This window comes from Gouania willdenowi, chromosome 1 (assembly GCF_900634775.1).
Source record: "Gouania willdenowi chromosome 1, fGouWil2.1, whole genome shotgun sequence".
Taxonomy (NCBI): domain Eukaryota; kingdom Metazoa; phylum Chordata; class Actinopteri; order Blenniiformes; family Gobiesocidae; genus Gouania; species Gouania willdenowi.
The window spans coordinates 30942174-30955850 of NC_041044.1; the positions used below are offsets into that span (position 1 = coordinate 30942174).

Consider the following 13677-nt stretch of genomic DNA (forward strand, 5'->3'; position numbering starts at 1 on the left):
TGAGGTCGTCTGCCACCTGCTGGTCAGGTTGAGGAACAGCAATAATCATTGTAAATCTAATTTGACTGATTATAACTCCTTTTTCCTTTGGGCCAACACTGTTAACTATTAATTGTTTCATTGTTTTTACAAAGAAGACACACTTTTAAAGAACAACACAACTTTTATTAATATAAAATATGGGAGAAGCAACAGGTGTGTCAACAGTCAGTAAGCAACAGGTGTGTCAACAGTCAGTGTTAATGGCTTCTCCTCCTCTCCAGCTCCTCGTCCACCACACTTTTAAAGTGTTCAAAGCTGGTGTACACCACGCCTTCAAAGCCAGGGGTGGTTGACTTCCCTGTGGCAGGACAAAAAGTGTAAATTTTTTGGCTGCTTCCAACCGCTTTGTCCTTGGAGGGCGTGTAGCGTTTCCTCCGGCCACCACACTGAGTAACTTTGCATGCCCCGCAGGGCCTCCCCGACTTATTGGGGACGATGGGCTTGGGGATGAAAGCAGGGGGGGGCAGAACGGGGGCGAATACCTGCCTGCAGGAAGGCCCGGCAAACTGGATTGATGGAGCGCGCGGCTGTGCTGGGACCACCAGCAGTATGGGAGCTGCCCGGACTGCAGGTAGGATGTAGAGGGGGGCGGCGGCAGCAGGCTGGGCTTGGATGGGCCGATTTGAAGGTCCCGCCTCTGGGTCCGGCTCCTCAAAGTCCAACCTGCAGATGTAGAAAACAGACCATGAGGATTCATTTATCAGGATTAGCCCTTTAACACCACACACAAGTGAAAAAGTGAAAACAGCCCGATTGCTCACCTCCGCTTCTCTCCGCGCCTTTTCCCGGCCGTGTGGCGAGGCTGCTCGAACTGCATTTGCCGTCGGTCTGGTGGTGGCAGCGACGACGGCAACGCAAGAGCGTCGGGCAGCGGTTGGTCAGACAGCACGGTGCGGTGGGGCTTGGCTTTGGGCTGCACCGTAGCTCTGTAGTTGGCAGCCTTCTCCTCCCGAGAGAAGAAGCTGGAGATGGACTTATTGTTGATGTTGGGCAGTGGGATGGAGAGGCCGCAGAGGACGGGATCGTCTGTCACGCGATCCACAATCCTTTTATATTGTGCCTTGATGGAGGCGGCCACCTTGCTGGGAGAGGCAAGGCGGCTGGAGGGCGGGCGGTTCCTCAGCATCTTAATGAGGAGGTAGAGCAGCCGGTTGTCCTCTGTCACCTGTGCAGCCTGAGGGTACCTCATCCAGCCAAACTTGGTCTTCTGGGCGGCGCGGTTATCGGGGGTGTCCGGTCCGAGGCAACGGCCAAACAGGGTGTAGCCCCACCTGGACTCGTACTTCTTGACGAAGTTGGCGGCAGTCCGGTCGTGCTCGTGGAGACAGCCCGCGGCGGTGAGGATCTTCTGCCTCAGGTTGACCGGCACGAGGTGGTGGTGGTCGGCGTCATCGGTCAGCTCCAGCAGCAGCATGGCCAGGACCTCCACTTCCTGTATCCCTGGCAGATGGAGATGCCGCTGGGACACCAGCACGTCCTGCAGGGCTGGGCTGTCCTCCTCCTCCACCTTCACTGCCTGGGTGAGGACCACGTGCTGCTCACAGACACCGTCTATGGGGTCCTCCTCCTCCTCCTCCATGGCCACACCCTCATCAGCCAGCTCATCCTCCTCCTCCTCTTCCTCCTCTTGGCGAGACTGCTCTTCCTCCGCTGAAAACATGAAATTTTATTGATGAGTACAGTGTGACAAGGCAGTTTATATGTGTGTGTGTGCTTGTTTAAGAATGCCTTACCTTTCTGAGCGTAGTACTGCCTTGCAGTGAAGGCAGTGGACTGGCACAGGGCGTACTCCACACCAAGGAGCTCCTCCTCATCCGGGTCCCGGTACTGCTCAGGGTAGGGCAGAGGAGCGGCGAAGTTGGGCTCCGGCACGTGTTCCTTGCCAAAGAGCACCTCGGCCTGCCGGTTCATGCGCTGGATCTGCCGGGGGTCCATGCAGGTGGTCTTCCGACCCTGGCCACCAGCCACCCGGAGGGATTCCATCCGGTTGTTCCACTGCACAGCGAAAGCAACTAGGTACACCTGAAACACAAAAAAACATGTCATGTGTTGCTGTATGTAATGAATAATTTAAAAAAAACACTGACAAAGAATTTGGTTGCGTTTTCCTTTTTGGCTCACCTGGAATGGCATGATCCCACATCTCTTGGAGGGAATGACGTTGTACAGGTGCGCGTGCAGCCCCTCCAGCGAGTTGCTGCCACGTCGACACCTGTACTTATTCAGCTGCACGCCGTTCAGGACCACCGTCTTCACGGCCACGTACAGCTGAATGCCAGGGGGATCCTGTTAAACACAACAGCACACAACATGGCTCTTAGACTGGTGTGCCTTTTTTAATTGTTTTTTTATTGTATTAACACACGAAAGAACAAATAAACAATCGGTACAAAAAATGTTTTGACATAACATAGCACATGGAAAAGGGAAGAAAAGAAGAAGAGAAAAAAGGAGGGAGGGAATATACATATAAAAAAAATTGAATTTGTTGTGTGCATCTTGAAATAATATAAAGGTGACTCGACTCAGATTAGTGACAGATTAGCACAGGATAGTGAGAAAAAAACAGAAACCCCCCCAAAACATCACACTAGCAATACTAATGATGACAGTAAAGTATATCTACATATTTACATCCATAAAAATGGCACAGCTTTAGTTAATACAGTTCTAATATTGATAAATCATGGGGAATATATAGAATATGTAATTATGGAGGAAGGTGTTAATTAACGGAAATATTAGAAACAGGAGGAAAGTAGCTAAATTTCAACAATAAATCATCACAATCTTAGTTGTCTTGTAGCATTGGCATGAATAATAATGTTAATAAACAATGAAATATATATCTAAGAAAATACTAAATGAATAAATAAATCTAACTAACATATTAATAGCCTGGTGTGCAGTTGGCATGTTGGTCTTGACACCTGATGAATGTTAGCCATAGACATGAACCCACCTGCATGCATCCAAGGTGCTTGCTTGCTGTCGCCCAGTGTGCATCAACAGCCTCTGTGGACTTGAAGAGGGGGATGCCGTCGATGTCCAGACCCGCTGGCCCCTTGAAGTCCGTGAGGATGAACTCGACGACAGAGGCCGTCTCCTGGAACACACACAGTGGAGAGTTTGGTTACCATCACTGATTTTCAGAGTGGAATTCATACGACGCACACATCGACATACCTCAACCCCTCGGGTGAGGCGCCTGACGTAGGACTTGACCTGGTGGGACTTGAGGAAGCCCACCATCTCCTCGTCCGAATACTGGGCGTACAGCTGTGGACTGCCACTCCTCACGGCCTGCACCAACAGCATCATGTCCCCCCGGTTGTAGGCCAGCACCGCCCCCGCCATGGCACTCATGAACGCCCCGTACTTGGAGTGGCTCTGCTTCAGGACCACTGAGTCCCAGCGGTGGAGCCAGTGACGGATGTCCAGGCGAACTACGGTCCCCCTCTGCGCCCAGTCATTGAACAGTGTCTCCAGGAAGGAGGAGCCACTGTCACTGGAGTTATGAAAAATAAAATCAGTGTTTTACAACATGCACGCAGGTGTTTGGATCGAGTGTTGTTTCACATTTTCATGTGAGATTTGAATTATCAAAATGACTGAATGATTAAATGATTATTAAATTATTAAATGAGATTGTTTTTTTTTTTAAACATACCGGCAGCAGTTGTTGTCTGCATATATGACCTTGGGCGCAGGAGCGTTGGAGCGCTCGAACCGGGCCACCAGACCCCGCGCCATACGGGCGTAGCACCCCTCAGACTCAGCCGCTACCACCACAGTGGTCAGAAACTGACCCCACTCATTCAGCACGCTGGTGACATACTGCATGGTTCCCCTGCCCTCTCCGTAGATCTTCTTCAGAATCTGTGGAAATAAATCACAGCAAATTAAAACACTAATCATGTGTCCAATGATGCACAATGTGATAATCAATGTAACGACCACGTACTTTTCGTGTGCCGTCGATACAAAGGATCTCGCCGGTCACACTCAGAATCTGGTTGCGGTAGACGGGCATCTTCTCCATCTCCATGATGAGGTGGGCACGCCTCAGCACGCGGGCCGACGGAAGGGGAGACTGGGGGATGGGAGGGGTGTAGGTGCCGGCAGGCTTCACAAACGACAGGATGCCCCTCTGAGATGCTGTTGCCGCTGCAGAGGAACCAGCCGTGTGGGCCTCATACAGCAGGGTCTGGTACAGGTCACGCCGCTCCATGTACCACTGGTCGTGGCCCTGCTGCAGGAGTCGCTGCACCTTGCTCATGCTGACAGCGTTGAGCCGGTCGCTCAGCAGGGTGACCACTCCTCTGTCCACAGCACGCTTCCCACACAGGATGGCCGGCAAGATGCTTCTGACGGCGGGGGCGAGGCTCATCAGGATCTTGGGACTGTAGGCTAGCCAGATGTATTGCTGCCGCCCTTGATCCTCCTTCTCCTCCTCCTCCTCCTCCTCCTCCTCATCGTCATCACCGTCACCGTGTGCTGCCTTCCTGAGCTTTTTGCAGTGTTGGCATTTCAGCTTCTCCGTCAGGAGGGTGTAATTGTGCGTCATGCCACACACTTGCCTGGCGTAGCTGCCGAAGCCTTTCTTCTCCAGGAATTCTCCAGGCGGCGCAGGGCAGTTGGTGTTGGGGCAGCGGATCTTGGCTTTCATCACACCGACTGGCCGCCAGAAGAAGGCCGGGGTGGAGAAGAAGGCCAGCATGCTGGGCAGCGCTCCCTTAACACACACAGGAGGTGGAGGTGGGTGGAACTCCATCTTCTCCTTCAGCAGTTTCCTCTCCACAGTCTCTCCTCTGGCATTCTTGTATTTTGACGCCCTCTCATACAGACCGTAGGTGCCGTCACACTTGAGCCACCTGATGTTGGCCGGGGCAATGCCAAGTGCTTGGGTCGACGCGGGCGGCTGTTCCCAGTACTTCTGCCAACCCTCCAGCTGGATGCCGGCAGAGGAAGAGGGAAGCAGCTGTTGGGACGCTGACGGTGGCTGACTGGTGGATGGAGCGAGCTCTCCCAAGGTGGTGAGCTGAGTGGAGACTGACATCTCCGACTCATCCAGGAAACTCTCTGTAAAACACAAGACACACACACAAACAGAAAAGACATGACATGAAGCCTATTGCTTTAAAGGAACCATAAGAATTATGTATCATCTTTATTCTAAGTTATCATTAAATGGTGCTGATATGTTACAAGACATTAAAAAATAATGTTAATTTTAAATCCTTCTATCACTGACAACCGTAATTTAGCCAGGATATTCTCATTTCAAAAACGGATTTGCAGCCCCTAAGTGATGTTGTTGTTTAGATTTTGTGCTGATATTTGATGAAATCTCCCAATCGGGGGGAGGTGGAGGGTTCTAAAGTATCCAGAACTTCTGTGGATATTTTTGTTGACCTATTTTGGACATTTTTTTAGTAATTTCTTACATCGGCTACGGCTTCACATGATTGCAGTTCCAGTTTCACCCAGAATCTTACAGATGGCTCCTTTAAATCTGATGTGATAATAAATTCAACATAGCACAAACATCCAATGCAATGCATATTTCATGTACATATTAGCATGACATATATTACCTGCAGCAGCCAACAGCTCTGCGTCGCTGGCGTAGGTAGAGTCATGCTGGGCCTGCGAGTTAGCCGCAGGCACTGCTGCCTTTTTCTGCAGAAAATAAAGTATGAAACTGTAAGATACTCACACACAACTGTAAGATACTCACACACAACTGTAAGATACTCACACACAACTGTAAGATACTCACACACACAGCTCTGCTATGTACAACAACACCAGTGCTGACTAAAAAAAAGCATGAGCATACCTTCAACTTCTTGTCGAGGTGACAGGTGACAGAAGGGAAGTCCCGCACATACTCCAGCATGCGCTCCTTTTGCCACTTGAGCTGCTCGCTCCTCTCACCCTTCTGGCAATACTCGGCCAGCAGCCACACCACCCAGCCGACATCATTCTCGAGGAGCCATCGGAATGACTGTCCAGAATACTTCCCGAAGCTGATCACCAACTGGCCTCTCCACAGCTCCCCACCAGTCTGCTTGGCAGCAGCCTCCGCCAGTTGGGGATCCAGCCAGGTCGGGTCCACCGCCTTGCTGGAAGCCCCTGCCACAGCCGTGGCTGCATCGCTGCACTGGAGCCGGGCCTGGCCCTGCTTGTACAGAGGGATGCTGGGGTACTGGTGGATCCTCATGTGGGCGCGTAACAGGGGCTCAGTGCTAAACAGCTTCCCACACACGCTGCAGTTGTGCATCTTTGGACCATGAAGCTTCATGTGCCGCGTCAGGTTCGACTTTTCAGTGAACTTTTTGCTGCACACGTCGCATTCATGGCTCTTGCTCTCCATCTCTATCGTTGTAATCTAGAATAATAAAACATTTCATATGAGTATTTAGTCACAATAGCCCATTATTAGCCTTCATAGTTAAAAAAAATAGATACTGATTTAAAACTGACAGCCATTGTTATGCTCTCTCCTCCCCATTACACAATACATCACACAATACACACACACCCCTCCACAGGTGAGCTATCCATAACAATCAGCTCCAGCAAACAGGGCAGCTTTGTGATGGTTAACATACATAAATAACAAATATTATACTAGTCTAAAGGCAATTATTTGGTCATTTGTCACCTTAAACTTCCCCGTGTTAAATCAAATTGCAATATAAAACTGATGCATTATTATTATTATTATTACTGTTATAATTCATGAATAAACCATTCATCAGGCTGGAACAACATTAAAATTACACAACACACAGGACGCCTGCAATACACACACACACACACACCTCCACAGGTGAGCTATCCATAACAATCAGCTCCAGCAAACAGGGCAGCTTTGTGATGGTTAACATACATAAATAACAAATATTTTACTAGTCTAAAGGCAATTATTTGGTCATTTGTCACCTTAAACTTCCCCGTGTTAAATCAAATTGCAATATAAAACTGATGCATTATTATTATTATTATTACTGTTATAATTCATGAATAAACCATTCATCAGGCTGGAACAACATTAAAATTACACAACACACAGGACGCCTGCAATACACACACACACACACCCCTCCACAGGTGAGCTAAGCATGACAATCAGCTAAGACAAGATAATTATAAAAATAATGATAAGATAATAATAAAGATAATGATAAGATAATAATAAAGATAATGATAAGACAATGATAAGATGAGCCTTATTTTTACCACATTGGGGAAATTCTCGATGTTGCAGCAGCAGTGGAGAGTTAAAACGAGTAAAGAATGATGACAATAATATAATATAAACATATATACACAATATAAACACGGCTAAAATGTAGGCTAACGCCTTTAGCCGCTAGCTTGCTATGCGCAAAACGATCGCCCCCCCACTTCAAATTATATCGAAATAGTACAAGCTAAAACTGTATAAGAGCCATATTCCAAACAGCAAAACCCACATTTAATTGGCAATTTGTTCTGTTTGTTTTTTTTGTTTGTTTTTAGTTCGTTTTCCCAAGACGATAATATGAAAAGTGCTTGATCATACGAACAAAACGAAGCCAGAAACAGGCTGGAAAACTGGCTGGTTAAGGTCAGAATAGCCTTTTCTCAACATAATTATCAAAGATTTGTATATTTAAAAGCCCAGTCTTGAATAAACAGCTAAAATGAAAGCGTAAATATGCGTCTTACCTGAATGAATGAGTTATCGATCGACGGCCTGAAGAATAACGCTCCGTGATTGGTCTGTTGTGCGCTGCTCAACCGTTGGTCGGTTGAGCAGCAGATAGGAACTTGCGGGTGAATTCGGCTGGGAATGGCTCATGACCCCCCCAAGGCCCTATTCTCGGTCCTTGGATTGAGCAAAAACCTGGATCTGATCTTTGAGGTCGTCTGCCACCTGCTGGTCAGGTTGAGGAACAGCAATAATCATTGTAAATCTAATTTGACTGATTATAACTCCTTTTTCCTTTGGGCCAACACTGTTAACTATTAATTGTTTCATTGTTTTTACAAAGAAGACACACTTTTAAAGAACAACACAACTTTTATTAATATAAAATATGGGAGAAGCAACAGGTGTGTCAACAGTCAGTAAGCAACAGGTGTGTCAACAGTCAGTGTTAATGGCTTCTCCTCCTCTCCAGCTCCTCGTCCACCACACTTTTAAAGTGTTCAAAGCTGGTGTACACCACGCCTTCAAAGCCAGGGGTGGTTGACTTCCCTGTGGCAGGACAAAAAGTGTAAATTTTTTGGCTGCTTCCAACCGCTTTGTCCTTGGAGGGCGTGTAGCGTTTCCTCCGGCCACCACACTGAGTAACTTTGCATGCCCCGCAGGGCCTCCCCGACTTATTGGGGACGATGGGCTTGGGGATGAAAGCAGGGGGGGGCAGAACGGGGGCGAATACCTGCCTGCAGGAAGGCCCGGCAAACTGGATTGATGGAGCGCGCGGCTGTGCTGGGACCACCAGCAGTATGGGAGCTGCCCGGACTGCAGGTAGGATGTAGAGGGGGGCGGCGGCAGCAGGCTGGGCTTGGATGGGCCGATTTGAAGGTCCCGCCTCTGGGTCCGGCTCCTCAAAGTCCAACCTGCAGATGTAGAAAACAGACCATGAGGATTCATTTATCAGGATTAGCCCTTTAACACCACACACAAGTGAAAAAGTGAAAACAGCCCGATTGCTCACCTCCGCTTCTCTCCGCGCCTTTTCCCGGCCGTGTGGCGAGGCTGCTCGAACTGCATTTGCCGTCGGTCTGGTGGTGGCAGCGACGACGGCAACGCAAGAGCGTCGGGCAGCGGTTGGTCAGACAGCACGGTGCGGTGGGGCTTGGCTTTGGGCTGCACCGTAGCTCTGTAGTTGGCAGCCTTCTCCTCCCGAGAGAAGAAGCTGGAGATGGACTTATTGTTGATGTTGGGCAGTGGGATGGAGAGGCCGCAGAGGACGGGATCGTCTGTCACGCGATCCACAATCCTTTTATATTGTGCCTTGATGGAGGCGGCCACCTTGCTGGGAGAGGCAAGGCGGCTGGAGGGCGGGCGGTTCCTCAGCATCTTAATGAGGAGGTAGAGCAGCCGGTTGTCCTCTGTCACCTGTGCAGCCTGAGGGTACCTCATCCAGCCAAACTTGGTCTTCTGGGCGGCGCGGTTATCGGGGGTGTCCGGTCCGAGGCAACGGCCAAACAGGGTGTAGCCCCACCTGGACTCGTACTTCTTGACGAAGTTGGCGGCAGTCCGGTCGTGCTCGTGGAGACAGCCCGCGGCGGTGAGGATCTTCTGCCTCAGGTTGACCGGCACGAGGTGGTGGTGGTCGGCGTCATCGGTCAGCTCCAGCAGCAGCATGGCCAGGACCTCCACTTCCTGTATCCCTGGCAGATGGAGATGCCGCTGGGACACCAGCACGTCCTGCAGGGCTGGGCTGTCCTCCTCCTCCACCTTCACTGCCTGGGTGAGGACCACGTGCTGCTCACAGACACCGTCTATGGGGTCCTCCTCCTCCTCCTCCATGGCCACACCCTCATCAGCCAGCTCATCCTCCTCCTCCTCTTCCTCCTCTTGGCGAGACTGCTCTTCCTCCGCTGAAAACATGAAATTTTATTGATGAGTACAGTGTGACAAGGCAGTTTATATGTGTGTGTGTGCTTGTTTAAGAATGCCTTACCTTTCTGAGCGTAGTACTGCCTTGCAGTGAAGGCAGTGGACTGGCACAGGGCGTACTCCACACCAAGGAGCTCCTCCTCATCCGGGTCCCGGTACTGCTCAGGGTAGGGCAGAGGAGCGGCGAAGTTGGGCTCCGGCACGTGTTCCTTGCCAAAGAGCACCTCGGCCTGCCGGTTCATGCGCTGGATCTGCCGGGGGTCCATGCAGGTGGTCTTCCGACCCTGGCCACCAGCCACCCGGAGGGATTCCATCCGGTTGTTCCACTGCACAGCGAAAGCAACTAGGTACACCTGAAACACAAAAAAACATGTCATGTGTTGCTGTATGTAATGAATAATTTAAAAAAAACACTGACAAAGAATTTGGTTGCGTTTTCCTTTTTGGCTCACCTGGAATGGCATGATCCCACATCTCTTGGAGGGAATGCCGTTGTACAGGTGCGCGTGCAGCCCCTCCAGCGAGTTGCTGCCACGTCGACACCTGTACTTATTCAGCTGCACGCCGTTCAGGACCACCGTCTTCACGGCCACGTACAGCTGAATGCCAGGGGGATCCTGTTAAACACAACAGCACACAACATGGCTCTTAGACTGGTGTGCCTTTTTTAATTGTTTTTTTATTGTATTAACACACGAAAGAACAAATAAACAATCGGTACAAAAAATGTTTTGACATAACATAGCACATGGAAAAGGGAAGAAAAGAAGAAGAGAAAAAAGGAGGGAGGGAATATACATATAAAAAAAATTGAATTTGTTGTGTGCATCTTGAAATAATATAAAGGTGACTCGACTCAGATTAGTGACAGATTAGCACAGGATAGTGAGAAAAAAAACAGAAACCCCCCCAAAACATCACACTAGCAATACTAATGATGACAGTAAAGTATATCTACATATTTACATCCATAAAAATGGCACAGCTTTAGTTAATACAGTTCTAATATTGATAAATCATGGGGAATATATAGAATATGTAATTATGGAGGAAGGTGTTAATTAACGGAAATATTAGAAACAGGAGGAAAGTAGCTAAATTTCAACAATAAATCATCACAATCTTAGTTGTCTTGTAGCATTGGCATGAATAATAATGTTAATAAACAATGAAATATATATCTAAGAAAATACTAAATGAATAAATAAATCTAACTAACATATTAATAGCCTGGTGTGCAGTTGGCATGTTGGTCTTGACACCTGATGAATGTTAGCCATAGACATGAACCCACCTGCATGCATCCAAGGTGCTTGCTTGCTGTCGCCCAGTGTGCATCAACAGCCTCTGTGGACTTGAAGAGGGGGATGCCGTCGATGTCCAGACCCGCTGGCCCCTTGAAGTCCGCGAGGATGACCTCGACGACAGAGGCCGTCTCCTGGAACACACACAGTGGAGAGTTTGGTTACCATCACTGATTTTCAGAGTGGAATTCATACGACGCACACATCGACATACCTCAACCCCTCGGGTGAGGCGCCTGACGTAGGACTTGACCTGGTGGTACTTGAGGAAGCCCACCATCTCCTCGTCCGAATACTGGGCGTACAGCTGTGGACTGCCACTCCTCACGGCCTGCACCAACAGCATCATGTCCCCCCGGTTGTAGGCCAGCACCGCCCCCGCCATGGCACTCATGAACGCCCCGTACTTGGAGTGGCTCTGCTTCAGGACCACTGAGTCCCAGCGGTGGAGCCAGTGACGGATGTCCAGGCGAACTACGGTCCCCCTCTGCGCCCAGTCATTGAACAGTGTCTCCAGGAAGGAGGAGCCACTGTCACTGGAGTTATGAAAAATAAAATCAGTGTTTTACAACATGCACGCAGGTGTTTGGATCGAGTGTTGTTTCACATTTTCATGTGAGATTTGAATTATCAAAATGACTGAATGATTAAATGATTATTAAATTATTAAATGAGATTGTTTTTTTTTTTAAACATACCGGCAGCAGTTGTTGTCTGCATATATGACCTTGGGCGCAGGAGCGTTGGAGCGCTCGAACCGGGCCACCAGACCCCGCGCCATACGGGCGTAGCACCCCTCAGACTCAGCCGCTACCACCACAGTGGTCAGAAACTGACCCCACTCATTCAGCACGCTGGTGACATACTGCATGGTTCCCCTGCCCTCTCCGTAGATCTTCTTCAGAATCTGTGGAAATAAATCACAGCAAATTAAAACACTAATCATGTGTCCAATGATGCACAATGTGATAATCAATGTAACGACCACGTACTTTTCGTGTGCCGTCGATACAAAGGATCTCGCCGGTCACACTCAGAATCTGGTTGCGGTAGACGGGCATCTTCTCCATCTCCATGATGAGGTGGGCACGCCTCAGCACGCGGGCCGACGGAAGGGGAGACTGGGGGATGGGAGGGGTGTAGGTGCCGGCAGGCTTCACAAACGACAGGATGCCCCTCTGAGATGCTGTTGCCGCTGCAGAGGAACCAGCCGTGTGGGCCTCATACAGCAGGGTCTGGTACAGGTCACGCCGCTCCATGTACCACTGGTCGTGGCCCTGCTGCAGGAGTCGCTGCACCTTGCTCATGCTGACAGCGTTGAGCCGGTCGCCTCAGCAGGGTGACCACTCCTCTGTCCACAGCACGCTTCCCACACAGGATGGCCGGCAAGATGCTTCTGACGGCGGGGGCGAGGCTCATCAGGATCTTGGGACTGTAGGCTAGCCAGATGTATTGCTGCCGCCCTTGATCCTCCTTCTCCTCCTCCTCCTCCTCCTCATCGTCATCACCGTCACCGTGTGCTGCCTTCCTGAGCTTTTTGCAGTGTTGGCATTTCAGCTTCTCCGTCAGGAGGGTGTAATTGTGCGTCATGCCACACACTTGCCTGGCGTAGCTGCCGAAGCCTTTCTTCTCCAGGAATTCTCCAGGCGGCGCAGGGCAGTTGGTGTTGGGGCAGCGGATCTTGGCTTTCATCACACCGACTGGCCGCCAGAAGAAGGCCGGGGTGGAGAAGAAGGCCAGCATGCTGGGCAGCGCTCCCTTAACACACACAGGAGGTGGAGGTGGGTGGAACTCCATCTTCTCCTTCAGCAGTTTCCTCTCCACAGTCTCTCCTCTGGCATTCCTGTATTTTGACGCCCTCTCATACAGACCGTAGGTGCCGTCACACTTGAGCCACCTGATGTTGGCCGGGGCAATGCCAAGTGCTTGGGTCGACGCGGGCGGCTGTTCCCAGTACTTCTGCCAACCCTCCAGCTGGATGCCGGCAGAGGAAGAGGGAAGCAGCTGTTGGGACGCTGACGGTGGCTGACTGGTGGATGGAGCGAGCTCTCCCAAGGTGGTGAGCTGAGTGGAGACTGACATCTCCGACTCATCCAGGAAACTCTCTGTAAAACACAAGACACACACACAAACAGAAAAGACATGACATGAAGCCTATTGCTTTAAAGGAACCATAAGAATTATGTATCATCTTTATTCTAAGTTATCATTAAATGGTGCTGATATGTTACAAGACATTAAAAAATAATGTTAATTTTAAATCCTTCTATCACTGACAACCGTAATTTAGCCAGGATATTCTCATTTCAAAAACGGATTTGCAGCCCCTAAGTGATGTTGTTGTTTAGATTTTGTGCTGATATTTGATGAAATCTCCCAATCGGGGGGAGGTGGAGGGTTCTAAAGTATCCAGAACTTCTGTGGATATTTTTGTTGACCTATTTTGGACATTTTTTTAGTAATTTCTTACATCGGCTACGGCTTCACATGATTGCAGTTCCAGTTTCACCCAGAATCTTACAGATGGCTCCTTTAAATCTGATGTGATAATAAATTCAACATAGCACAAACATCCAATGCAATGCATATTTCATGTACATATTAGCATGACATATATTACCTGCAGCAGCCAACAGCTCTGCGTCGCTGGCGTAGGTAGAGTCATGCTGGGCCTGCGAGTTAGCCGCAGGCACTGCTGCCTTTTTCTGC

At 49.6% G+C, this 13677-nt stretch overlaps 2 protein-coding genes across 2 annotated transcripts; both read right to left on the bottom strand.

Moving 5' to 3' along the window:
* Positions 1 to 239: 239 nt before the first annotated feature.
* Positions 240 to 7776, bottom strand: LOC114457852 (uncharacterized). Its single transcript, XM_028440009.1, has 11 exons — positions 7762 to 7776; positions 5885 to 6436; positions 5640 to 5724; positions 4007 to 5124; positions 3713 to 3921; positions 3229 to 3550; positions 3005 to 3148; positions 2164 to 2328; positions 1776 to 2064; positions 804 to 1692; positions 240 to 705 (listed from the first exon to the last, which is right to left on the bottom strand). Exons 2-11 carry the CDS (start codon positions 6419 to 6421, stop codon positions 240 to 242), a joined length of 4224 nt encoding a protein of 1407 aa, XP_028295810.1. The 5' UTR covers positions 6422 to 6436; positions 7762 to 7776.
* A 416-nt stretch (positions 7777 to 8192) lies between these two features.
* Positions 8193 to 10142, bottom strand: LOC114457931 (uncharacterized). The gene is made up of 4 exons (XM_028440128.1): positions 10117 to 10142; positions 9729 to 10017; positions 8757 to 9645; positions 8193 to 8658 (listed from the first exon to the last, which is right to left on the bottom strand). Exons 1-4 carry the CDS (start codon positions 10126 to 10128, stop codon positions 8193 to 8195), a joined length of 1656 nt encoding a protein of 551 aa, XP_028295929.1. The 5' UTR covers positions 10129 to 10142.
* Between the last annotated feature and the right edge of the window lie 3535 nt (positions 10143 to 13677).